Source organism: Contarinia nasturtii, unplaced genomic scaffold (assembly GCF_009176525.2).
Source record: "Contarinia nasturtii isolate CC-2019 unplaced genomic scaffold, AAFC_CNas_1.1 Cnas_scaffold_1037, whole genome shotgun sequence".
Lineage (NCBI taxonomy): Eukaryota > Metazoa > Arthropoda > Insecta > Diptera > Cecidomyiidae > Contarinia > Contarinia nasturtii.
In genome coordinates, this window is record NW_022198383.1 from 119892 (window position 1) to 146555 (window position 26664).

The 26664-nt window shown below is 33.6% G+C and overlaps 6 protein-coding genes across 7 annotated transcripts; all 6 read right to left on the bottom strand.

Moving 5' to 3' along the window:
• Positions 1-360: 360 nt before the first annotated feature.
• Positions 361-2518, bottom strand: LOC116344170 (BTB/POZ domain-containing protein 3-like). 2 transcript variants are annotated; one of them, XM_031772601.1, is made up of 4 exons: positions 2265-2518; positions 2068-2128; positions 1337-1996; positions 361-1237 (listed from the first exon to the last, which is right to left on the bottom strand). In XM_031772601.1, the coding sequence occupies exons 3-4, from the start codon at positions 1968-1970 to the stop codon at positions 603-605; spliced, it is 1269 nt and encodes a 422-aa protein (XP_031628461.1). In that variant the 5' UTR covers positions 1971-1996; positions 2068-2128; positions 2265-2518; the 3' UTR covers positions 361-602. The 2 variants fall into 2 exon arrangements, with proteins under 2 accessions (XP_031628461.1, XP_031628460.1); XM_031772600.1 differs by having other exon boundaries at positions 361-1996; positions 2265-2516.
• Positions 2519-10334: 7816 nt separating this feature from the next.
• On the bottom strand, positions 10335-12417 carry LOC116344101 (myrosinase 1-like). Its single transcript, XM_031772511.1, has 8 exons — positions 12327-12417; positions 12018-12261; positions 11604-11958; positions 11352-11524; positions 10955-11289; positions 10706-10872; positions 10606-10648; positions 10335-10545 (listed from the first exon to the last, which is right to left on the bottom strand). The coding sequence occupies exons 1-8, from the start codon at positions 12365-12367 to the stop codon at positions 10428-10430; spliced, it is 1476 nt and encodes a 491-aa protein (XP_031628371.1). The 5' UTR covers positions 12368-12417; the 3' UTR covers positions 10335-10427.
• Positions 12418-12479: 62 nt separating this feature from the next.
• Positions 12480-13426, bottom strand: LOC116344485. The gene is made up of 5 exons (XM_031773062.1): positions 13409-13426; positions 13202-13337; positions 13118-13138; positions 12954-13055; positions 12480-12884 (listed from the first exon to the last, which is right to left on the bottom strand). Exons 2-5 carry the CDS (start codon positions 13264-13266, stop codon positions 12767-12769), a joined length of 306 nt encoding a protein of 101 aa, XP_031628922.1. The 5' UTR covers positions 13267-13337; positions 13409-13426; the 3' UTR covers positions 12480-12766.
• A 1383-nt stretch (positions 13427-14809) lies between these two features.
• Positions 14810-16228, bottom strand: LOC116344370. Its single transcript, XM_031772873.1, has 8 exons — positions 16089-16228; positions 15947-16023; positions 15852-15875; positions 15643-15780; positions 15345-15443; positions 15156-15260; positions 15066-15095; positions 14810-15006 (listed from the first exon to the last, which is right to left on the bottom strand). The coding sequence occupies exons 1-8, from the start codon at positions 16131-16133 to the stop codon at positions 14889-14891; spliced, it is 636 nt and encodes a 211-aa protein (XP_031628733.1). The 5' UTR covers positions 16134-16228; the 3' UTR covers positions 14810-14888.
• A 757-nt stretch (positions 16229-16985) lies between these two features.
• Positions 16986-18314, bottom strand: LOC116344381. Its single transcript, XM_031772884.1, has 8 exons — positions 18166-18314; positions 18025-18104; positions 17936-17959; positions 17725-17862; positions 17559-17657; positions 17392-17496; positions 17302-17331; positions 16986-17239 (listed from the first exon to the last, which is right to left on the bottom strand). The coding sequence occupies exons 1-8, from the start codon at positions 18205-18207 to the stop codon at positions 17122-17124; spliced, it is 636 nt and encodes a 211-aa protein (XP_031628744.1). The 5' UTR covers positions 18208-18314; the 3' UTR covers positions 16986-17121.
• Positions 18315-18978: 664 nt separating this feature from the next.
• On the bottom strand, positions 18979-26505 carry LOC116343891 (endoribonuclease Dcr-1). The gene is made up of 10 exons (XM_031772196.1): positions 25769-26505; positions 23994-25707; positions 23687-23926; positions 22359-23582; positions 22164-22290; positions 20737-22101; positions 19880-20670; positions 19679-19813; positions 19497-19603; positions 18979-19421 (listed from the first exon to the last, which is right to left on the bottom strand). The coding sequence occupies exons 1-10, from the start codon at positions 26410-26412 to the stop codon at positions 19253-19255; spliced, it is 6516 nt and encodes a 2171-aa protein (XP_031628056.1). The 5' UTR covers positions 26413-26505; the 3' UTR covers positions 18979-19252.
• Positions 26506-26664: the final 159 nt, after the last annotated feature.

Below are 26664 nucleotides of genomic sequence, written 5' to 3' on the forward strand. Positions count from 1 at the left end.
TTTTCAATGCATATTTATCGATTTTTGCATACCCTGCAAATTATTTGCGAATGAATTAAGCGTGAAATCGAATTGAAAATGAATAAATAACTAAGCATTTAACGTGGTTTTTGCAATTTCAAATGATAATGTTATCAGGGACTCTTTTGTGACAAATTTAGGATACACTAAAGAAATCAATACGATTCAATTCAATTCCCATTCAACAATTTGTTATATTCTGTTTACAATTTTCCCATACTATTTTCATTTTGTTGTAGTTTTTCCACTTGTATGAAATAACGACAGAAAAATTAAGAAAACGAAATGTCATTTTTTGTTTATAGAATATGTTTTTATTAATTTTTATTTATCGATTGAATGGTTTTGTTTGGTTTGATTAATTTTGACTAAGATGTGTTTCTTGTTTGATTTTTATTTTCTGCTTTATAATCTAAGATCGTTGGTCATTGATTTTATTCATGTTCCTCATCGAGTAAGAAAGAACATAAAGTATGAAAGTCTGAAACACTTAATTTGATTCAATGAGACGTTACATTTAATACTAGTTTGTAATATTTGATGATGTAATGATTAAAAGCACCAAAGGCACATAACTTTGCTTAAACTTTATAAAAAGTAAAACTATGAATTAAACCGCGTAACACACGTCCATCGATCGCAGTGGTGTCGTCGAAAAATCTTACAACAATATTTGGCTGTAAACGTATTTCCGGATACATTTGTACACGGGTGCAACATTTTTCAATATCTAATAACATATTGAATCGGATTTCATATAGAAAACCAGGTTTGAGAAGAATTGGTGTTGATAATAATATCATTGGTTCATATTGATGAATTTCTAAACTTTGAAACACGATTTCGTCAGTAGACGTTGCCGAATCAACCAACTTTGTTTGGACAATTGTCATCTTAATTGCAAAAGTTCCGGCGAGTGAATGGTATGCATTATTCTTATAATATAATATGCGATCATATTTGAAACCTGAAAATAATAGCGGTTCATTGGTCGCGAATTTGGTAACTTCCACCTGTTTAATGTAATATGGCCGTGGTGACGACCACTGACTTGAAATTTTGCGAGAACATTCAACCTTGTTAGTTTCATTCAATTTAAACGGTTTTCGATGATTTCCGTTCAATAATTTCGGCTGAACATTTTTCTTCGCGATCATTTGAATGATTTCTGCATTCTCAGCAAACGTGTAAAGGTGTCCGTATGTTGGGTATAGACCTGCAAAATCATCAAATGACATTGATCGATAGCGAATTTCGTAGAATAAATCACCAATATGAGTGGAAACACTTTCTTTCGTCAGAGTGAGGCTCTTACTTGCAATTTGAACCCAAGCCATTACCGCATCAAACAGCTCTGCCTCAGTACAGGACAATGTATTCATTTTCAATATGTAGCCGATAATTTCTTTGTCATATTGCAAAAAGTCATTCGACGATAAAATTGCTTTTGTATCGATGGCGATCATTAGTTCACAAAATGATTTCAAACAATTTTGGTTGAAGCGAATAGCAAGTTCGTAAGCCAAAAAAAGGTTGTCATAACTAAGATTTTGGCGCAAGTACTTGGTACACACGTTCATACATTCACTGATATTGTATTTATCACCGAGATACATGACTTTATCGATGTTATCCATTGTCAATTTAACTTTTGACAAGTAAAAGAACTGCAAGAACTCTTCGAATGCAGCTGCCGGAGCATCAACAATTTTAACTTCATTCTGTTCCGGCCAAAATTCAGTGAACATTGCTGCGAATACATCACTTGCGGTGGTCAACAACAGTTTATGCGCAGGAATTCGTTTATCTTTACCATCGGCCAACTTGGCCACAAAATGAATGTCAGCACTTTTCTCATTCAGATACAGTTTGACACCAATATTTGAGTGTGTTGTAACTGCGTACACATTCATGGCTAGAATGTGTTTGAATGCAGAGATATTTGACATTGGATGACGAAAATTGGTACAAATTTCTGAAATAGCAGAAAGAGTAAATTATCAAGAAATTCAGAATAAATCAAGTAACTTAATTTTATTTTCTTACAATCGGAAATGAAAAACACGTTGAGATTGAGGTTAGATTTCGGTGTTATGGTTTTCGCTCACTGAGTGATCCCAATCCAAAACAAAAAAGAATGAAACGAACTGATTAAAAAAAATTTTACAATCGTCAAACTATAAAATACATCATAAACACTTGGCTGTACGTTAAAATTATTTAATTCATTCCAATTCCCTTACCAAATTTTTTCTCTTTCAATATATTTGTTCTGTGTGAATGTTGCTATTGCTTTGTCGTTGGAATTTTCGACCACTTGACGCAAATATTCTTGTGTGAGTAAGGGTCTCCATTTTGTTTCGCATCATCAACACATACTCAGTGAGAGCTCACACTTGGTCTTATTATTGGAGAATTCGGATTTGAGATCCACTCTTTCCAAGATGCAATAAATACATGCAATTTCGTTTACCAATGTCCTCTACAACAATATCCACAAGATTTCTATCAAAAACACAAAATTTAAATAAAAAAAACTAAACATTATTTTTTTGTTTATTGGAGTAGAATTTTTCAAGACATTGTTTGCTTTTATTTGTGTTCTTAATCAACAGCGACGAGTCTCCAATAAACAATGCCAAATGTCATATTTGTTTATGTTTTGATTCCTATCATCAATACGTTTGAACACAAGACATTGATATAACGATGCCAATGTATTTACTAAATACTATTTAGTCGTATGATAATGTGGTGAATTTTTTTCACTTTCACATAAAATATGCTGATGGATGTGTTATTTGAGTAAAATTACGTAGGAAAACTGTCCCTGAACATTAAATTGTTAATGAATTTTAATCGAAATGTGCATAACATTTTCTGTAAAAAAAAACCCTAAATCCAACAGTTATAGTCCAGTATGTTTCATTAAATATGTAATGAGCATATGCCCACACATCTGGTAACATATGTCCCACTGGTTTTGAGACAAATTCAAACGAATGCCATTTGAACACCAAACAACCAAATTGAAATATTCTCTTCATGATAGTTTGCTTTATTCATAATCTATCGAAAAACACATTTACAGTACACTGAATGGACCATTGTCTTCGATTTTTCTCAGTATGCGTCGAACCTTCAAAATCATGCTTTGGCAGACCGATATGTCAATTTCTTTCAACTTTCTCTCAATCCATCCAACCAATTGTTGCACGTTTCAAGTATTTTGGACCTTCGCCTATAATATACATCCAAAAACAGACGAGAAATAATTAATTTGGTGTCTTTTTGTGAAGTTAAAAAGATGGTCACTTTTTTCATGGAAATGCCATTTTTTAAGAAGTGAGCCATTATTGTGATTTTTTCTGCTTGCAAGGCACAATTTTATCTTTAATCAGATAGTTCCCAACGACTTCTATCGATTTTAATAATATTTGGTTGATAATGGAGCATGGAATGGAGGTGTTACCTTACGTTACAGCACTTAATGTTCGAATAATGGCTCTAAGACACCTTTCAAAGAAGATCCTACCATACAAACACCCGTTTATCAAAGTTCGGTTTGTTGACGTCTCTAACCTTATATAGTAGTGCCCCAACATAATCAATGCAAAAGAAACCACTTGCATTTGATTCATGGTTCGATTTGGCGATGAATGTTTCACTATCCAAAATGATGAATCTTTCAGTGCAACATGCTATAGAGTGAAGTAAACATCCAATTTTTGACACCCTTTGTAATTTTTTCGTAACTTATTTTGCTGATTCCTAATGATCGTGTCTAAGTCCGTTGTTTTGGTTCAAATTTGGATGTGCTGTAACCATAAAAATCACCAAAAATGAATTTTTGCTTGACCAACCCGGTTTTCGGTACTTGATGACAATTTTGAAGGGTTTGAGCATTTAAATTGGGAATACGACCGTACTTTTTGCATTCTCTAGAATCTTTATATTCATACTAAGTCCATGAAACACGATACATGGTTCGAAGACAGATTGGTTCATTTTTAGACACATGCAGAATTTGTTTTGAACTTAGCTCGCCAAAACCATTTGAGACAGACTTGCGCAAATCCAATTTGTACGCCATCGCGAATGAATATATTTGAATAGTTTGTGTTTGACAGTAAAGCAGAGGTACCGTTTTATGTGCTATGTGCTGGGTTGACATATTTGCGTTTGTATATGGAACGCAATAAACGCCTGAATTTAGTCTCAAAACCAGTGGGACATATGTTAATGCTATCAAATTATTTGCACTTTCATGACAAGTTGTACAACAATTCCACAAAAAAGTTAATAAAAACATTGGGTGATCTTGTTCTCTTCGGCACACATGGAAAATGGTTTAAATCGTATTTTTGTTTGCTTTACATGGAAAACACATTAAATCGGTTTGGACTTCATATAAAAAAAATGTCAACAAATCCAACAAAATTATTTTAACGAAAATGTCATGATGTGCTTTTCGTGTCATTTGAGCACATAAACCGTTAGTTTTTAGGCTGCAAAATATCTCACAAAACAATATCCTGATATATGTAGCAACATGGAGATAACATAGATTCGTTTAAATGTGACACGCAAATGAAATAGGTTCAAAGAACTGATAGAATATAATATGAAATAGCAACAGCAACACTGTAAAGCCAATCATCAAATCTTTTTTTTTTTGTTCATTGGTTTTTCCACTCTAATTGTTTTGCTTTGTTCATTGAAGTCAATCTATCGATTACATAACCGTTCTTATTGCGCAAATCGAACACTAATTAGCTTAACCCCATCATTGTGTAACTTATTATTTATCTATTTTTAAATGCAATGTAATTTTTCCTGCATTTTTTGGTTACCGCGGGAAAGAGTTTTATTACCATTTATTTTATACGGCTGAAATGAAAATGCGATTTCAAACGAGGATGAGATATGATTATCAGAAAATAGTATGGCCGCCAAGGGTCATTTCCCCAATACATACTTTACGTGAATATAAATGACTAAATTTTTTTTCGATAAAATCTCTGATGAATCTGTTATTTTTGGATGCCAACTACACAGAATAAATATGGTTAACCGAAATATCTTTGGGAATATCGTTGTTAAATTATTAAATCAACATGAATGTTTGATGTTATGGTATCACATAAAATGGCCATCATCCTGTTGATGCGATGTCGAGATGTGGTCAGTGTCGTAGTAAAAGGAAAGTTTTCATTGCTGAAAAACCGCACGTGTCTATAGAAATACCATCGAATAACTGAACAAACTGAACTTTAATCTTCTGTGGCGATGGAACTATATAAATAGAATTGGAGATGGATAATGGAAAATCATGTACAGACATATATTCTTCAAGTAAAATTTCACATCTCTCACTCAAAGTTTCATATTCAAACGAAAAATACTTAATCTCACATATTTGGTTTGGATTCATTTTCATTCCATTATAACTTCGAAATATTCTTTATGTACACATAACTTAGTGTATTTTATTTGTTGAGCATTGGCAAATTGTAGAGTCATCCTTCCTTTTTTTATTTGTTCCCAATTCAACTTCGGATTTCTTCTTTTAATTTTGATTCCTTTCTTTCTTAAAATGCATGGTTTATTATAATTTATATGGGCTGGTAACTCAATTTGATCGTTTGTCCATAATAATTTATCAAAAAAAGAGTTAATGGTTTAGATGACAATCTTATATTTGGTGTTCGATAAAATTCTTTCAAAATGACAGGCCCTAATGGTAACACAATAAATGTGGTTCATATCCGAATAACAAGTATTAATATATTCAATTACAATTTTGTTGTCACGCTGAACGTACGCTTGAAGAAAAATGTTGTGGCACCTTCTTCTCTTGTTTGGCATCATCCAACCATTTTCTTGTGTCGAAAAATATCCGTCATTCCGAAAAGGTTTCGGTCGAAAAGTCACTGTTGCATTATCAGAACGGAAACCATTTGCGTTCCTCGATCAAAATGGTTCACCAAATGGCTTGGACGTGATGATCCTGGAAAACTTTGCACGAAAATTCAACCTCAAAATTGAATACGTGATTATGACCACGTCATTGAATTACATTTTTGCTGATCCAGAAAATCTACATGCATTTTCGACTGACATTTATTCGACGTAAGTTGATTGTTTCAAATACATTCGAATAAATCGATAGACACTTAAAATTCATAAATACTTTAAAGAGATGCTGATCTATTCATTGGTGGTTTGGATGAAAATTTACTAACAAAACAACGTTTCGTCGCTTCGCGAGCTTATTCTCACGATAAATTAACATGGTGTGTGCAATCAAATCAGCCAATACCAGTTTGGCAAAATTTATTCCATTTATGTCGCGATCCAGTCATTTTGTTCGGAATAGCAGTGATGGATATTGCAATTGTATTCACGGTTTATTTTTTGCAACAATTTGATCATTTTCAAAAATGGGACTGGACCAGAATTTCAATGGCCCTATTATCGGTTGCGTTCGGTGGTATTGCAAATCTACATCCAAAAATTTTTCCGTTTCGTTTATTCTACGTTGCTGGAACTTTTGGCAGTTTGGTATTTACAACAACTCTTATTTCGTACATACTGTTGTTTATGAAGAATCCAATTTACGATACCCAAATCAAAACCATACCAGAAATTGTTGATGGCAACCGATTTGAATTGATTGGCGATAGTTTTGCGTTTGAGCATCTTTCTCGACAAAATAAGGTAAGATTAACATTTGGCTCGGAACATGTATTAAATATATTTTGTTTTAAATTTCTCACCAGACATATTCGAAGGAAGTGCTTCAATACTTTAAAACTTGCGATCAGTTAGATAAGTGCTTGAATCAACTCCTAAGTAATTCAAAACTGGCAGTAGCCATTTCGCATGAATATTCAAAACACACCCACTTAATTTCAACAAAACAAATTTATTGCTTCGAGAGATCAGAAACTATTTATAATTATGCCACGACATTTTTGATGGACAAGAATTTTCTGTTTTTAACTGAATTGAATGAATTTATACAAATGTCAAGCGCAAGTGGACTCATCGATAAATGGCATTCAGACGGAATTCGCATTGCATCTAAACGCATTAACATGAATGACGGCCAATTAAAAATGAAACATTTTTATGGATTACTTATTATTTGTTGTATTCCGATTATGATGTCAATTTTTGTATTTGTATGCGAAAAAATTGTCAACAAAAAGATCAAAGAACCGAATACGTCTCGGGTTTGGCTGTTCATTGAAAAGCTCATTGATTCAGAACGACACTTTTTACTTGGAAATAAGAGTTTTTGAAGCAAATATTAGAAATTACAACACAAAATTGCCACTTATCTGCATTTTTAATCTGGGATAGAATCAAATATATTCAAAACATTTATTGCAATAAATAAATAAATATGAGAATGAAAAATTATGTCACTCAATATTTTGTGGATAGATAATAATTTCATATCAAAGCGGATTGAGTTTATTATGCATAGTTTCAATAATTGTCAGCAGCAGATTTTCTGTCAAAAATACACAATCCTTTGAAAAATGTCCAAAACAATTATTAATTTAGATTTATAGAACCGCCCTTAATATAGAAATCAAAAAGAAATTACTCAATTAATAATGAATAATAAATCATTCATTTCATAATGGCAACCTATCAGAAATCAGAATCTAGAAATCAGAAAAGAATTAGACAAAATAAATGGTCTTACGAACGTAAGACGAACTTTTCCGCACTGTTTAACTTTGACTTATTTTTGAAACACTTTTCATAACTAAAGTCACAAAAAATTTGGAATTTTGTATGGGAGCCATGTCTGTATGCTACCTTAATGGTGTGAAACTTTGCACAGGTTGTTTTTTCACAAAAAAATAACATTCGGAGGGTTTGGAGAAATTTAAACCAAAATTAAGAGTACCTCCTATGCAAAATATTCGTTTTTGAGCCAAAAACTGAAAATGTTGTATGGGAAGTACCCCTAATTTTGATTGAAATCTCTTCAAACTTTCAGAATGTTATTTTTTTGTGTAAAAAATAGACTGTGCAAAGTTTCACGTCATTAAGGTAGCATACAGGCATGGCTTCCATACAAAAATGCAATTTTTTTGTGATTTTTTCAAGGAAAATGTATCAAAAATTGATTGTATCTCAAAAATAACGTCGGATTCGGTTTTCTCGTGCCAAAAAACCCCCCAATACATATTTTTGAGTGTTTAAGTCTACATTAAGTATGACTTCTGGACCAAAATTGGACTCTTTTTCATAGGTATCACTACAGGCATGAATTTTTTTTCCATCAACCAAAGTCGCTCAAAAGCTAATGATTTCTATTCCTCGGGACCCCCAATCATCCTGTAAAGTCAGATTTTGAATTAAGTTTCTACGATGAGCGCAATCTTGCTAACAAATTTTGCGTACGACGTACAACGTACGACGTACGACGTACGACGTACAGATTAACATAAACCATGCTCAAAACGGCCTGATTCGGGTTCTCTGACCTCAGAAACGTCCAGAAAACATGTTTCTGAAGTTTTCAAAATTTTGACCGATTACAATACTTTTCACCTTACACTATGTGTGCGGAAAAGTAATATTGAATAATAATTTGAAAAATGTACACAATTTTGATCGAAAGATAACTGTTGCACTATCAGAACGAAAAACATTTGCGTTCCTCTATCGAAATGGTTCAAATGAACACAATCAATTTTTCAAAATTACTAAATTTAATTACGGCAGCTCAAATCTATTGCTTTGAGAATTCAGAAACCATTTACGAGTATGCCGCAAAGTTATTGGTTAGCAAGGACTTTCCATTCTTGAGAGAGTTGAACGAATTCATACAAATGACCAGTTCAAGTGGAATTATTTAAAAATGGATTTTGGATTATCACATTCGAATCTCAAACAAAACGATTAATAAGGCCCACGAGCAGGCTCGAATGAAAAAATGTATGGATTATGTATTGTAGCAACAGAAACTCGTCTCGCCTTTGGCGATTCTTAGAAATGATAATTGACCCTGATCGATATTTTTTGCTTCGATCGCTTCGATTGTATTAATTTAAGCCAAACTATATGGATTTTGTGTGTTAAAAGTGAATATAAATATATTTGGATTGTTGAGAATCCGAAATATAATAGTTTTTATTATATTATTCAGTTAATATCATCAATCATATTTGAAAATTTGGAGAAAAAAGAGATTTTTGATCACAATAATATATTTAAAAATAGAATGGTTTAAACGAAGACAAATAGAAATGAAATCCTAATGTTATGCCTTTATATTCATGATATTTTCTATTTCCATTAGTGATCCAGAATAAAATTCAATGTTCAAAGTAAAAATTTGTAATACCTAACGCCATAATGGAATAAGAGTTAATAAAGATAACCGAGTCATCGTTATTGCAATCAAAAGTTGTTTCTAAATGCATTCTGTGACACACTCCATCACTCTTCATTATAATAAATTTGTATCTACTAAAGCCATATCAGACCTAACTATTTTCAACTATAAAATGGTGATTTGAAATTGAAAGTCTGTCGGAGTCGAGATATTCACATCCGTTGCTATAGTTTAAGTTGAGCGGCTCAATGTTTAGATTACTTTTTTTTATTCATCGTATTTCCATCAAATACGACAGCATCAAGTTGAAATTTCCATCTAAATCTATAGAAAGTACATATTCACATGATTTTGTGGTTTTTATTCGAGAATTCCATGTCAATTCATGTTCAACTTGTCACCGGTGATGGAAAGAGGATGAAATATATTTGTTGTAGCCTCAACTAAAAGCGTTCGAAATTGAAATGTTAATTTAATCCCTTTTCACATAAATAAACCTATTCCCAATATTTTTCGATTATTTTTTCCGATGGCCATTCAATCACATTGCAGCACTGAGGATGATTTATTGTATTTAATATGGGGAAAATGCAATATAAACATTTATGCACTCAACCTACGAAAATAAATGAACGCATATAACTTTTGATGCGCTTACATGTGTTCTTATGTACTTACAGTAGTTCAATGTCGAGGCAAAAATCGTTTGAAATTCATCGAAATACGTAACAAGTGAAACGACTTAACTGAATGGATGGTAACATATTCAATAAGAAAACAACGGAAGCTTGAAATAGTGCCAACATATGCTCAACCACACGTGAAGAACAAAAAAAGAGATTTTTCCTCGTGATTATTGTTTTTGCAACATACTTACAATCGACAATATATTGCCTTTAATCACCAATTATCATTTCTGATAGACACATTTAAATTAGAAGTTGTAATGTATAATAACGAGGTTTTCTTTAATTTAAATATCAATTTAAATAAATATACATTTGTCTTAATAAAAAATGACTCATTATTATGAATGACATTATTATATTCCCGGAATGCTTCGTTTTTTAATCAATTCTTCCATGAAATATGCGGATTTTTTAGGAATTCGTTCTTTCCGCGGCGATGACATGTTAACGAAAAACATTCCGAATTTTTCACTAAAATGAAGATAATTCATTAATTTTGTAGGAAGAAATCAATCTATTCAATGGTCTTACGTGTAGCCTTGACTCCATTCGAAATTATCTACCAGAGACCATACTAAAAAGCATAAATGTTAAAAACAAAGTAACAAAAATGTATGTAAAGAGGTCGCACCTGAAAATGCTTTGACGTTGCAACCGTTATTTAAAATGACATCCAAAACTTGTTCCAAGTGATCATGAAAATAGGTGACGCGACTGTCATCTTCAAGCCTATCATCATCAGACCAACCATTCTCAGTGATTATTACTTCTGGATTATTATATTCCGCTTTGATCCATCTTTGGTCGAATACGGTATGAAATATTATCGTAATATGTTTTCAAAAAAAAAAAAAAAAATATTGAGAAATTGTGAATGCACCTTAAAAGATCGCCAAGTCCTTTTGGAACCGAATATAACCAATCTGATGCACCTTTAATCCATTCAGGTTTTGTAAATCTTTCATTTCCCCTGTCGCGTGCAACTGATGGGTTCTCACCAATTGGTTCCAATGATTCTCGAATGTACCGACTTGTATAATAGTTTAAACCAAAAAAATCAGACGTTCCTTGAATTGTCCTTTTCCAATGATTAGAGAATGTCGGTAATCGTGAAACCAAACGACCTTCCGCTTTGCTGTGGTTGGCAATACGATCAATCATGACTGCCGGATAGTCTCCATCGGAGCTGAAAATTGGGTGTGCTATCCAGCCTAGCTACGATTCAAAATAATTACACTCTTATCTCTGCTTTCGTTCGTATTATATATTGAACTCACCGTAAATTGCATCTCCCGATTCACTACCACCGTATCATTTGAATCGGAGTAAAAAAATGAAGAGTCAAGGGCGATTCCAACTTGACCTTTATACTGATTATAGTACTCGCGTTTATACAAATGATAAGCAACCGCATGTGATTTCAATGCATTATGCACACACAAATATTCGCCTTAAATATCAACCAAATTAACAAATTAAACAACTTCAATTCGATTGGATAAGACAGTTATAACTGTTAATTAATATACCTTTTCCGTGTGCATTGATGCCAGGTGCATGAATCTTTCCACCATAGCCCTTTACACAAAATTCTGCTGCTTCATTTATGGTAATCCAATACTTGACACGATCGCCGAACCGATTGAACAGTAAGTTTGCATATTCTTCAAAGTATTGAACAATGGCTGAATTTGCAAAACCACCCAATAATTGAAGGTGTGCTGGTAGATCGAAGTGATACATCGTCACCATTGGTTCGATTTTGTATTCGATGAGCTTGTTGATAATTTTGTTGTAATACTCGATGCCTTTTTCATTTACTTGTGTTAAATCGCCAGTTGGCAAGATACGCGTCCACGAGATTGAAAATCGATAAAAGTTCATCTAAATAATAAATGAGTAAGCTACTCAAATGAACTGAAACACAAATATATATTTTTTACATTTAAACTTTTCACTGCTTCGACATCGTCCAAATAATATTCATAAGAGTTGGCACCAACATCGCCATTCTGACGATCAACTATTTTTTCGGGATGCAAGTGAGTGAATTCGTCCCATATTGATGGTCCCTTACCATCCGAATCCCAGCCACCTTCAATTTGATATGCAGACGATGACACACCAAATAAGAAATTCTCCGGAAAATGTTGACTAGATCCATTTTTGGCAACTACTATTTCCACTCTAAATAATTTCAATAATTTACTTCAATTATTTGGCTTTTTTCAAAATTATTTGTGAATACTTGCATGAAAATGGTAAAAATATAAATTAATCTCGACAAAAACATATTTGCTTGTAATGTCGCTATGCCACTTTTTCTACTAATTCCATTGATTGGCAAAGCACATTTTCATAATCGTTCTTCAGAGTTTTTTTTTATATTCACAATCAGTGCGCTGATAAAACAAAGATGAACATATTGCGGCAGTTTTATTTTTTTGAAGGAAATAGGTTATCTGTATTAGATTATGACATGGTCATAGTTCAATGCTTCAAACGATACGTTTATTTTTTGTTGTTGTTTATTATGACACGTGTCGTATGATTCATAATAATGTTCGAGGCGCAATGCAAAGTGGGGCTTAGCTTCGAAGTTATCTTTTCATTATTTATCAATTTATTTTCTTCAAAAACATTACATCTTCAGACTCATGATATGGGTCGTCTCATTAGAGTACGATGGATCTCATTTAAAAGTGGGTTTTCGCTTGAGCAATCCCAAGCAATCAGTGGTGGTCATATCTTCCGATTCTTCTAATAAGAAGTGTCGAGGTGCTGCCTCTTCGCGGGAAACACGTAGAAATCTTCAAATAGATAGAAATAGTTTAATTAATTTATCATCTCATCGACACATTTTCATTGAGAAAACTTACACATCTTTTGCTGGTCGTTTTACTGTTAGTTGGACCAACAATTTTATTGGGTCTCTCTTTAAGAAGTCTTTTTTGTCAAAACTACTATCCTCTCCTTTCATGCTATGAAGATATTAATTTGGATTTACTGCTTGTTTTTTGGGCAAATTTTTTTTAATACTTACAAACTCTCATATTTTGCAAACCTGTAAGAATACAATCAGATCATTGTTACAATGTGACTTATATAAATTAAATTCAAAACTCACATGGTGTTAGTTAAAATAACCGTTATTCGTCTGATTAGCTTTTCTAAATTGGATAGTTTTATCATTATTATAAAGTCAAATGGTGAAAATTGAAAATCGAATGTACATTAAATCGTAGAGACATCCACAAGAATCCCTAAAAAGATATACGATTCGTGATGAAATAGAGAATAAAAACTAACTCTGGACCATAATCTTTATATCCACCCGGATGAATTATATCCTCAAAACTTATTAACTCGATTTTCTTCTCTGTTGCTCGAACAACATTGACGGCAATCTGAAATGATTATAAGCAATAAATTATTAAGTAATAAAGTCACCTGGACGAATCGATAAAGTAGATTGATAAAGAATTACAATTGTTAAAGCCGGCACCAAAGTCAAAGAGAATATATTCATCTTTGCTGTTTTCACTCAAAGTAAACTGAGATATACACTGAGTCTAATATTTTTGGTAGACAAAATTTAGCATGACACACTCCACTCACACGCCATTCGTATATAAATCCTATGTCAATGGAGAGTTTCTCTGCTTACTTTGATTGTTATTTTGTCTATCAAAAAAATGATAATTCGTGTGCTTTCTGAAGAGTCTTATATGCCAGGGATAAATGGCTGATGTAGATATGACAGGTGTAGAAAGTTTATTTATGCGGGTTTGAACTTCTTCAATAGCGATGCTTATATGTATAAATTTCATTATTTTCTTCGAAATTTGTCATTGAAGCTGTTTTTTTTTTATTTTCTACAAACAAAAAAAGATATCAAAAAGGTGACGTGTTTAGCAAAAAGTATTCGGTTGATAATAATTACATCTTGACACAAGTATACGAAAACAGTTGCCACGAATTTTCTTTATAAAATAAATGTTGGACTTTGAATAGGAGAATGTGTTTTTTCTTCATAGTATGGGGTTTGATACTTACAAACTCTGTGGGATCAATACAATATTTGCTTTTGACAAGTATTTGGGACATTATAGAAAAACTTTGATCGGTAATTTTCCACGGAAGTTTTACATGAGCTAAGCTATGCTTAGTTGAAATGGAAAAATTATTTAATTTGCTTGGAGATAATACCATTGCATGGGCATTTGAGGTGAATGATCGATCCCGCCCTTTCCGTCAAATTTTTTGCATTTTAACACACCTTTTGTTCGGCTCAATTCAAAAAATCAATATTATCTTTGTCATCCCAAATATTAAATTATTTTTCTATTTCTCATCCTCACTTCAATTTTAATTACGACGTACGACGGTTTTTAAATCGATTTTTTTTTTTCAAATTAATAAGATTAAACTCTATGTAGGATATTTAAGGATTTTTTTAAAATTGTTTTTGCATTTTTATTCATCGCTTCTCTCATTTGATATAGTTACCGTTTTCATTTAAAAAAATGTTCACAAAACCAGTTAATAAGTGGCACTTATTTAAAAAGAACTATTTTCACAAGCAATAGCAATTTGTAGAAGTATTTTTAGACATTTTCCAATGCTAAAGTCATATTCAAGTTTAATGAAGATAGAATTTTGAAAATGACATGAGACATAGATCATGTCAATGGATATATGTAAACAAATGTTAGGATTTTGGAAAAAAAAAGAATTTTTAGTTTATTTATAGCTGTATTTTTAAGTGACGATCGCTTTTTTACATGTCAATACAATATTTAATCATAGCCACTTTATTGTCCATTCATAAATGGTAGGAAGACGTTTAAAACATCTGAACAGCCAACAGAATCGTCTGGTTCAAGCAAGTAAACACGCAGAGCTGCTTCTTCGCGCGATACATTTTCAAATCTATGAATGAAAAATGATAATGAATTGATGTACTATTGCAATATTCTGCCGTGACTTACATTTCTCGAACTGTCTTGATATCGTCCTCTCTGTAAATTAATAATTTTGAAAATAATTCTGGTTATCTAGTTGAATTTATTCAAACTCACATATCCATTCTTCGTGTAGTCAAGTAGCATAAGAAGTGAATGGGATCTTTCATGAATTCAGTTTTCAACGCTTGTTTCGCACGATAATTCTCTTCTCCAGACAGTCTTTATATTTAGAGAAAAATGTTTATTATGCAATTTGAATGATTATAATCTATCACGATGTAATAATTAAACTTAAAAGTATACCTTCCGTTATATGTTACAAAAAGTGCTCTAAGAGACTCGACCAAAGTTTTGAAAGCTATTTCTGCATCACTTTCACCTGTGCCACGTTGGTTGGCCTTTCTAAATAACATTTAAAAAAAAAATATTCGAAATGAAAGAATGAAACCAAGCCTTAGCCAACTAGCATGTAAATTCAGCACTCGATTGCATTGCACTAAACATACTCTCGCACGTTTAGTGTCAATATCCTCGATTTTCATGCGAAATCATACAGTGTATGCCGCGAAACGCATTCATTTTTAAACATTGTGTTTCTCACTTTGTATCGTATATAGCCGCACATAGATCCTTGAATTCGTTCGAAGTAAGCCCAATATTTTTTATCGATGGGAGATTTAGCCTATTTTTTTCAAATATGGCCTTAGTTGTTTGATTTTGGAAACAATAGTGTTTCAGCCTTAAATGAAACGATTAAATTTGAAAATGGATTTGGACATAGAGTATTAATAATATGAAACCTTAACTTACATTTTATAAAATCTGTCGAAGGATCTGAAAAAAGAATATCAAAATGTACAGAACCACGATTATATCAGTAAAATACTAAATGAATTAATACCAACTCTTTATTGTATGTATTTGCTCCGATTATATCGTCGTAATTTTTCTTCTCTTTGTTCGCAAATTGGTCACAGGCAAACTGAAATTATACAATTATATACTTTTTTGAAGAGTTCCGAAATAAACACGATTATTGGAAATTACGATTGTTGAAATTATCATCAAAAGTATCACAATACTGTTCATCATTTTCACGTTCAAAAATCGAATCAGTTTGAAAAACGTAAACACGTTTTAAAGACTGAGAAAAAGTCTTTTCTCTCACCATATACAATTTAATTTAAACATTTTTGGCTCATTCATCATGCGCTTGATTATTGTTCTTGGAGATAATATTGACAAGATAATTAATATACTTGTATTTAAAATTCAACGAATTTTTATGAAAATGAGCGTAAAATGAGAGAATGTCTTCTATAAAAGAGAAAAATAAGAGATTCTATACACAATTTTAAAATTTAAGGTGCAAAAACTTTTCTTATTAATTTAAAAAAATAATAAAATTACTAATTACTTTCTCATTGGGACTCTTTATTTCAATCGATTTGTTGAGTTTCTTTTAAGTAAACAAACTTATTTACAGACGTACATTCCTGTAATACTATCGTCATCAGCATCTGATGAAATATGACGCATGAAAGATTTGGTACAATTAAATTCATATTCATTTGGCTTATAATGTAATCTTTATGGGGATTTTTTTTTGCCTACTATAGTTCGATTGTTATCCACGTTTTTCCGTCATACTTTTTTAGCCACAAATTGGTATTTTTATTTCCATTTTGTATATGACGTAGGTGCATCAATTTAATGAAATTCTTAGAATTATGTATCGCATGTATCAGGCCACTTTTAGTGGGAATCGATGTCAATTTTGAAGGCAAAGACTATTTTTTTTATTGGCAACATCCTTTGTCAGAAAAGTTATTATCTCCGCATCATGTGATATCATTGATTCTTAATAAACTACATTCTAGTTATTGATTCTGAATAAACTGCTGTAAGCTTTAAATTGTCAAAAAATGGTACATCTTTCAAATGTATATTTATAAATAAATTAATTCTTTTTATTGATAAAATATGCCACAAATTGATTATTCGAGTTATAGATCGGGGTACTTATCGAATATCGTTTATATTTGTATATTTAAATATCAGAATTTTTAAAGTCGATTGATCAACAAATGTATCGTAATATCCGAAGGCAACTGAAGCAGTCCACCTTATCATCATCATCATCCTTCTCTAGTATGTATGTGCGTAAAGCTGCTTCTTCTCGTGAAACATTTTCAAAACTTCAAAAAAAAGCAAATAATATAATCGCCATAGTAACTTAAGTACTTAAATCATGTCATACATATCCTGAATAGTACCGATGTCTTCCTCTCTATTTAATTTAAAAGATATTAATATTTCTGCGTCAATTCATAGTAAGTTTTATACTCACAATCCCAATCTTCGTTTTGTCAAACTGAGCAGGAATTTTATTGGATCCTCTTCGAATTGTTCTTTCAACATGGTTTTCGCACGACTATTATCCTCTCCGACTAATCTGTGCATTTTATAAAATATTGATACACTCAAAATCCACATAGAAACCAATAAAATCATTACCTTCTTTCATATGTGTCATATATTGATTTTACCGCTTCAAATAATGTTCTGAAAGCCAACTCTGGATCCGTCATACTAGTTACAGACTGATTTGCCTTTCTAGATAACATATTTAGTACATTTTATACTTTTATTTTGAAAAGTTCATCGAAAAGAATGCTCTTACTTCAAATCGTAAAGCACACCACACTTGTTTTTGAATTCGTTACTTGTATAGCTTATGTACTTCATTGACTTCTTATTGAATTTGGTTTTTTCAAATATGGCTTTTGTTGTTCCATTTTCGAAACAATATTTTTTCAACCTTTTGTAACAAGCATTCACAGTCATTATTATTTAAAGACATTGATATTTAAACATTTGAAATTCAAACTCACATTTTATGAAATCTCCCAAAAGATCTAAAAAAAACGGATAGATTACGAACTTATATCATTTGAATAAATAGAAACATATTGAAACTCACTCTTTGTCATATTCATTGGCTCCAATGATTTCATCATAACTCTTCATATCAATGTCCGCAAGAGCCATGTCAAAGGCAATCTAAAACACAGTAATTACGGTAATTATATCGTCAGGTTAAAATTGCAAAACAAAAAATTACAATTGTCCATGTCAGCGCAAATATTATTGGGGTTTTATACATCTTTATCTCCCTCACTTTGCAATCGTTCTATTTTTTATATTGTGAACAGGTTGTTTTTGTCGTAATAAAAATGCGTGGAATTTTAAAAATTACGTTATTTGTTTCCAAAAATGTTAAAATCGATTTTTATGACGAAATTCGCTTTTCTTCTCGAACTCACCAAGAAGAAACAACAAAGAAGTCGAACAATAAAATATCGCTACCAAAGCACTCAATTTGCACTGTTAACCTGGGGCATTCGCACCGTGCGTCAGTTACGAAAACACAAAGCAGAATAGGGAGCGAGACACGAAGAAAGTAGTGTATGTCATTCCTTGCGTCTTATTTGTAATTCCCCCTTTTCAGCTGTTTGCATGGCAAAGGCTGCTACGCTACATAACAAAAAGATGAGAAAGTGGAATAAAACATAAGACGCGAGGCACGAAGCGTATATGCAAATACATTACTTTCTTCGTGTCTCGCTCCGTATTCTGTTTCGTGTTTTCGTAACTGACGCACAGTGCAAATACCCCAGGCGAACAGAGCAATTTGAGTGCTTGGGTAATTGAACCGTCGCTTTTGCACAATCATTCGAATATTGTTTAATTAAAGATTCACGTCAAGATAAAACTTCATGAGATATTGTTTACTAACCTTGAAAAAATTGTCTTTTTTCAATAAGTTTAAAGAGCGTTTGACATGAAATTCATCAATTGTTTCAGTTTTGAGGATATGATTTTTATAAATTTTTATTTATGAAAAGTTTTTTAAACAATATTTTTAATACGAAAAAAATTGTTTTGCAACCATATAAAAATGAGCCAATAAATTTTCCTCATCAACTTGACGACGTCAAGCCTCAAATTAAACCAAATGCCATTTAATTACATTTACAATTTTTCTTTGTGTGTCTATTCAGAAGCAGAACAATACACATGTACGTGACATATATAATATATACTTGAATAGAATTGTTTGAATCAAAATTTATTAAAATAAAAAATGGTTTTTAAGAAATGCAAAAATTATTAATGTTATATACAAATGTTCAAGTATTTTTTTTCGTTTATTTCTTTTTATTGATCAAGCCCTGCTTTTTAAGTTGCCGTAAGGCACATTTGGCAGCGGTACATTTGGCAATACGATAGTTTCGTCCGATTCCGCGATAAGTCCCTTTGCCAAATACATCTACCGTAACCCTCACTCGTCGTCCGTCTGCCAGTTTCTCGGGTTTTCTGCATTTGAGAAATGATTGAATGAAATCATTGACTGAACCCAAAAGTTTTTAAAAATAAATTCAATTATTTTACCCAAATTTGGCAGTTTCCGGTTCAAGCTCCAGAAGTTCACGTATGGGAGACTTTGGAACTGAGTTGCTGAATTGATCTATTTCTGGCTGCATCATATTACTGTAAATCTGAACAAAAAACAAAAATATACACACCACTATATTTGCACAGCCTTTGTTAACAAATGAAAAAATTAATTTTACCTTCCACACCATGTCCAATGACATATTTGAATCTAAAAATATGGCACCAGCCACTGATTCAAATATGTCACCCAAAGCCTTTGGCACTTCCACATCTTCGGCTTCATCACACTCTTCTTCCGATATTAGATAAAACTAAAATGATAGGTAAACACATATTAAGGTCTACAATCATTGATTAGTACACAGTATGAAAGTCACCTCTTCACTTATGCTGTGATCGTTCTCGACTTGAATACGAACAAAGCGATCAATGACATCGTTGAGACCGGGCGATAAATGCTTAAAATATTTATGAAATCCATGACGGACTGCCAGCGATGCGAAAATTGTGTTATTGACAAGAGCCGAACGAAGGTCTGTCAGAGCACCCGGCGAATGTTGTCTTGGATCTTCATATAAATGTCGAGTGATTAAATAATCAAGAACTGCATCACCCAAAAATTCAAGCCGCTGATAACAATCGGTCAATCGATTTTGTGAATATGACGCATGTGTCATGGCTTGCAGCAGATACGATCGATCCTTGAAAAAGTATCCAAGATGTGCCTCAAAGTCTGAATAACCGTCAAGCAGTAAATCAAGCGACTCATACGGATTTGGTGAAAAGTGTAATAAAGGTGATTTTGGAGCTGCCCAATATCCGTACACTGTCTGATATTTGACTCCGTCACGTTCGAATGGTTTTGTACTTCCAGGAATACTATTTGTATTTTTGTCATCAAATATCACTTCTTTCGAAGGTAATACACGAATACCCAACCATGCCATGAAGAGCAGCGCCCCACGTGGACCACATTCAATTAAATTGGCACCAATTAATGCTTCGACACAGTCGGCTATTGATTTATCGGGTATACTATGTTGGGTCACCAAATTATATGGTATAAAACACGGAAATTCATCGCGATTTATTGCAAAGCTGTTTTCATCAGATTCGGAGTCGCTTGCATCATCATACGAACCACTTTCATTGTCGGTTATGGTTTGGCCTGTAAATATTTATTTAAAAGTTAAAATCAAATTGAAGAATTGTTTGATCAAAAAAATGTTCTTACAGTCTTTGTCGTTTTCATTGTCCGAACCTTCCGAGTTGCCAAATATTCGTTTCTTAAGCACTTGGCATATTTCATCCACGCTCAATTCCTTAACATCCAAAAGCCTTGCATCCTCCCAATAACAAGCTGGTATTTTAGCTTCGATAAGTGCCTTTTCCAGATCCTTTGGTACATAATAGCATGGTGGTAACCAATTGTCGTGTGGTTCAAATTTAGTGGCAATCATTCGTTCGCCCAGCATTTTACGTCTTCCCAAGCGATACAAATTCAAATTTGATACTTGTCTCGATCTCAAATGGCTCAGTTTACCTTCATGCACATTTTCGTACGTACAATACAAATATGTGGTGATGGCATATTTTAAAAATGAATCTCCGATAGTTTCCAAGCGTTCCAAATTGATGCCATCGTTTGCATTTGACATTGTAAGCGCTTGTAGGATAATACTGGGACTGGGTCCATGGTTTTCATTAAGATTTGGTTGCCTATCGAAACTAAAACTCTCTTCTCCATCAACAGCTTCTATATCGGGTACATTGCATATTTCAGTGGCCTCAGTAATCTTAGCCCGAGTTATTGTTCGGTCTTTGACAAATTCGTCTCGATGCAAGTTATACGTGATTGTGCCATCACCTTCGATTTGAATTGAATTTTGATCATAAAATGCATCAAATACACTTCCAACTCCTTCGACTTTGTATCGTTCAATCGGATACCGATCGAAATAAATTTTGTGCAAATTGTAAACGTCATCTATGGACAGTCGGATGGCACCAGTCTCATCTATGTCACAGCTATCTTCGATAAACTTTTTTAAAACGGATGGTTCAATGAACGAAAATAGAAATTCCAAACGCTTAAAATCGTTCGCGCTGTCGTCTTTTACCAAAGAACTTGGTGGATCTCTCAATATGACAATTTGTTCATTGTATTTTATCAATGTACCGGATGCTCGAATTTTCTCCTCAAATTCACCAACTGATTGCCGAAATTCGCTTTGATGCCATTTCATTGACGCTCGAATTTGTAAGTCATTTGTATTTATTGAACAATCATAGCCGCTGCCAATGTTCTTTGTACTTTGATATGATTTCTCATTTGCATTGATGCCATTGATGATCTCAATTTTTCGTTGCCGTCTTAAAATATCTTCTTCCGTCTCGATTGCTTCGGCCAAATTGTCTGACTTGAATTCAATGTTCAGGCCTTCGTTGTCGTCGTCAGTATCGCTGTCGTCACTTTGATAAAAGAACTCATCATCCGACTGGTCGGAGTAAGATAGATCTGACTCTGATCCAATTGTTTTTATGGTTTGCTTTGATTTGGGGAGCTCCCATGACGTTGGCGAACCATACCGAGTATTCACTAAATTTTAACGAAAAATCGAATTCAATTCTTGCAAAATATTTAAAAGCTGTCACACTTACGTTTATTTCTCGAACATATGCTAATATTTGGCGGTAGCATATCATTCCATTCGTCTCCGCTGGAGTTTATGTCGATATTTTCCGCCATTGCATTTGACCATGTGCCAATTTCCATCACGCATTCATCCTGTGTAATAAATATTTTGAAAATTAAATGAAATATTCTGTGCATTCAGCTGTCATTTGGTCTTTTACCTCCAACTTTTTCTCGACGTCTTTCAATAGATCAATGTCTATGTCTTTCTTTGTATCCAATATTTCCGCTTTATCTTCTGTTTTACCTTCACACAGTGATTCAGATCTATTTTTCATTCCATCAATGGTCTTTTTCATTTCTTTGGTTTTTGAATTATCCCTGGCTCTTCTTAGGACGTCAACTAATTTCCAGCCAAAATCCAACACTGGCCAATCGAACTCTTCGTCCACTATGCAACTTTTTCCCAAACTTATATCTTCGGCCACTTCAATACGAATCTCGTCGGCAAGTAACAGCGCATTAATACGATACAAAACACATGGCAAGCACACCGCAATTCGCCACAATGACGCCGGAAACGGATGTATTGTACATAATTCGGGCACCAAAATTTGTTTTTGTTCAAGATTTTCTCGTTTTGCTCGTTTCGTTTCCTCGGAACTGGTTGGTAGCGCAACACCTTTTCGATTCACATAACGTGGCGTAAGGAAATTCAATCGTGCACTCGTATGATCCACATCAAGTAATGGTTGTGCACAATTTTGTATGACAATATCGTACTTTCGAAAATAGTATTCTTTAAAAGTGTCATAGCTGTCTCCGGGGAATGAACTCTCCGGCGATAAATAATCACAAATTTCGGCCACATAAAAGTATTGTGGTTGGTCTTGGTTTCGATACCATGGCATAACGACAGCATCGCAAAATTTTTCACGATCAAATTTTTGCGACTTTCGGCTCAATTCTGGCACTTCTCTTGGCATTTGATCACTTTTATTCGCAATCAATTCCAAAAATGACCAATCAACACCCACCGTATTATTCGCATCTCGTATCGTTGGCACGATGAAAAAACTATTTTCCGTCGCATTTGCATCGAAAAACATCAAGTATTTTTGCAAGCGAAGAACGTTTGCGAATAAATACTTTAAAAATACGTTGATTTTTGTGAGTTTGTACTCGTCGATGATCACGTTATTGGTGGCCAATTCGAGGGATACGCGCACCTCACCCGATCTTGTGAATATTGAGAACGAACCTAACTTCGGTATGTGCTTTAAAGTTAACAGGCCAAATCCTTGAACTGCATCTTCAGGCGCATATATCTGACGGCCACGCGTATTTTGCTCCTCTGGGATCGGACACTCAAGAACCATTTTGATGAAGTACAACTTGCATTCAACGCCGACGACTGGCCGACAATTTGATAGGGCAGATGCAATCTAAACATACATTAAAAATGATGGACACACAATTACTAACAGTTGATAGATTCTCGGATAGAGACATTTTTATTAATATTGTATTAGAATCGAGGTGTGCTTACCCGTTTGTAGTAATATTGACGTCGACGTGTAGTACCGGGTCGCGGATCAAGATTTTCACTAACGATGTCTGCATCTTCCTTTTCAAGGTCAAAATTATTCCATTCCGGTTCGGATGCTCGAAAGCCTTCCTTACCAATTGGTTGTAAGAAATCATCAAATTCACCAGATTGATGTAAGATCCTACAACAAATTAATGCCGCCATTCGTCTCGCAAGTACTTTGCTTGGCATTGGAAGACCCTATAAAAATGTTCACATTTTGTTGAAAAATCATTCGTCTGCACATGAAGACAAAAAAAACACTTACGTAAATATCTTGTTTAACTGGCGAATTAATTGGTAGCCTCACAGTATACTGGTAATATTCTCTATTTCCGCGATAAGTTTTGCAACAACGCCACAATGGTGTTAGCTTTGTAAATGTATCCGATGGTAGTTTTGCACAGTATTTATTGACTAGAACGACGGCATTAGCCAAATTTACAAATGGTGTGTCATCACCTTGAATCGGTTTGTATGGTTTAATTAAGTTTGTATATAAATCGGCATCGGCGAGTTCTTTTAGCGATGGCTCTCGATTGCTACAATTTTTCAAAAGAATTTGTTCGATTTGCCTATATTGAGCTAGTAATTTTACAAAATTTTCAGTCTCATTCTGCATTGCATCGAAACACTTTGAAACTGATTTGGTGTCGACTTCATCGTCTTTAGTTTCGTCCATGTTTTCATCAAGTGCCCTTCTTAGTTCGCCAGTATCGTAACATTTGGCTGGTTTCAATTCGTCATCGTTCGGCATACAAAGTGCCCTATGATTTTTACTTGAAACAAATTCATTACAATTATTCTGATGTGATATTGTGCTGGTCGACACCATAATTATGTGGAATGCCTTTTGAGCACGAGCTCTTCCTTTACATTGAACATAACTTCGATACGTTGTCGGTAAGTTCCATCTGATCACCAAATTACATCTGGGCAGTTCAATTCCTTCTTCTAAAACTGATGTGCCAATCAACAGATTGCACGTATGCATTCGAAATCGTTTGAGTACCTCTTCTTGCCTGCGATGCTCATTCTCGAATTGTTTTGTTTCTGTAATTGGATCGGCCACACGATCGCCGGTATATTGCACTGAAAGATATTCGAGGTCTGGATCGTTTCTTGATATTTCACTGATGAAACTAAATAGAATTTTTGCGGTGAACATAGAATTACAGAGTAATAAGCCACAGAGAGCATTTGGATCATATTGATAGTTGATTATTCGTCGCAACCGTACAAAATTGCTTCCTCTTGGTCGTCTATGTGGCACATACGTTCTTGTAGTGATTGGCTGAGTACTAGATTCCTCGACAGCAATCTTTTCATTTTTGCTCTCCGAACTTTGTCCGATGCCATTTTTAATTTCGTCATTGGCAGTTTCACCGGAGGTTTTTATTAACTCATTTTCAACCGAATTCACTTTTGTCGTGTTTTTTTCTGTATTTATTGCATTTACTTTGGCTTTCACACCATTTTGTTCTTCTGGCGGTTTTTCCGATTTAAACTGTCGAAGTATTTCCAATAGACGCAAAGACTTCGGACTGGAATATGTTTCCAGACACTCTTTGGTACTTGGAATGCGTTCAAAAATCGTTTCACAAAATGCACGAATTTGAATCAATGTCGTTGATACCAAACAAAGCAACAGATAATGTCGTTCATACGGTGTTTTAATTTTCAATTTTTCAATTTTGGCAATTAAGTAGATAGCCGCACGATCCGCGCACCATGGTCCAAATTCATTCAACACATCCAAAAACTGATCAAGACATTCGATGGGCTCTTTTTTCGGATCCGGAATGTGTTTGAGTTCGTCTTCAAATTCGTCGCTGTAAATTTCCAATGGATCGTAACGATGCTCGAGCAAAAATTGCTTTTTGGTTAGTATAATATCACGTAAGGTTGCAGATACATCACAGTTGGACATATTTTGCGGAGGCAAACATTGAATTAATAGTTCTGTTGGCTTTGTACAGTATCTGGAAAATGAAAATTAATTACATCATTCCGGGAAAAAAACATTTCAAACATCGCACTCACCTTAAAACAGTTACGATATCACTGGCAGTTTCGGCTTTACATTGAATGGTTTTCTCTAATACTTCTAAATGAAATGGAAGCTGATCGGTTGAACAGCCGGCACTATGCAATGGACCAGCCAAACCCAGAATTTTTGGCATTTTCTTATCATTTCGAACATATTCCAACAATAATAGCAGTTGCACATTGTTATAGTTTTTGTGGCAGTCTTCAATTACAATTAAATTAATATTCTGGATGATATTTATGGCGCCATTGCGTACAGCATCTAAACACTTTGGAATGTCCAATATGATGACTTGAAAATCACGTAAATACTCTTTCCAATTTAACTGCTCTTTCAATATTGTGTTTACATTGAGCACTTTTAAATCAGTCAAATGGTAAATTAGATTGTATATGGATTCACCACCGGATGAAGTCGATGTTAAAACTAATGTGACTTTTTTTATTCCATTGTGGTGGCCACGAAGTTCATGAGCTTTTTCTAAAATTAATTTCAATGCAATAAACTCCTTTGACGAATTATGACCCAAACAAATAATGATATTTCGTTCACTGGCAGCTGCCAGCAATTCGACTTGAAAATCACGTGGTGTAAATGCGGTTGAACTTAAATTATCTTGCCAATGGAATGTTGCCATGTTCACAGATTTTTACAATTTTATTTTTTAAACAATTAAATAATATTATTCTTAAAGTTTACAATGCATTCGATGCTAACAATAATCCTTTGAACATCAACTTGATAACTATTCTCCGACACGCTCAACAAATGACAGCTGATACACAAAGACAGAACAAATGACAAATGGATGCGTTTAATGTCAATTCAACACACCGTTCATATTGGTAGGATTTTGATATTCAAATTGGAATAGGTATTGATTCTTTCG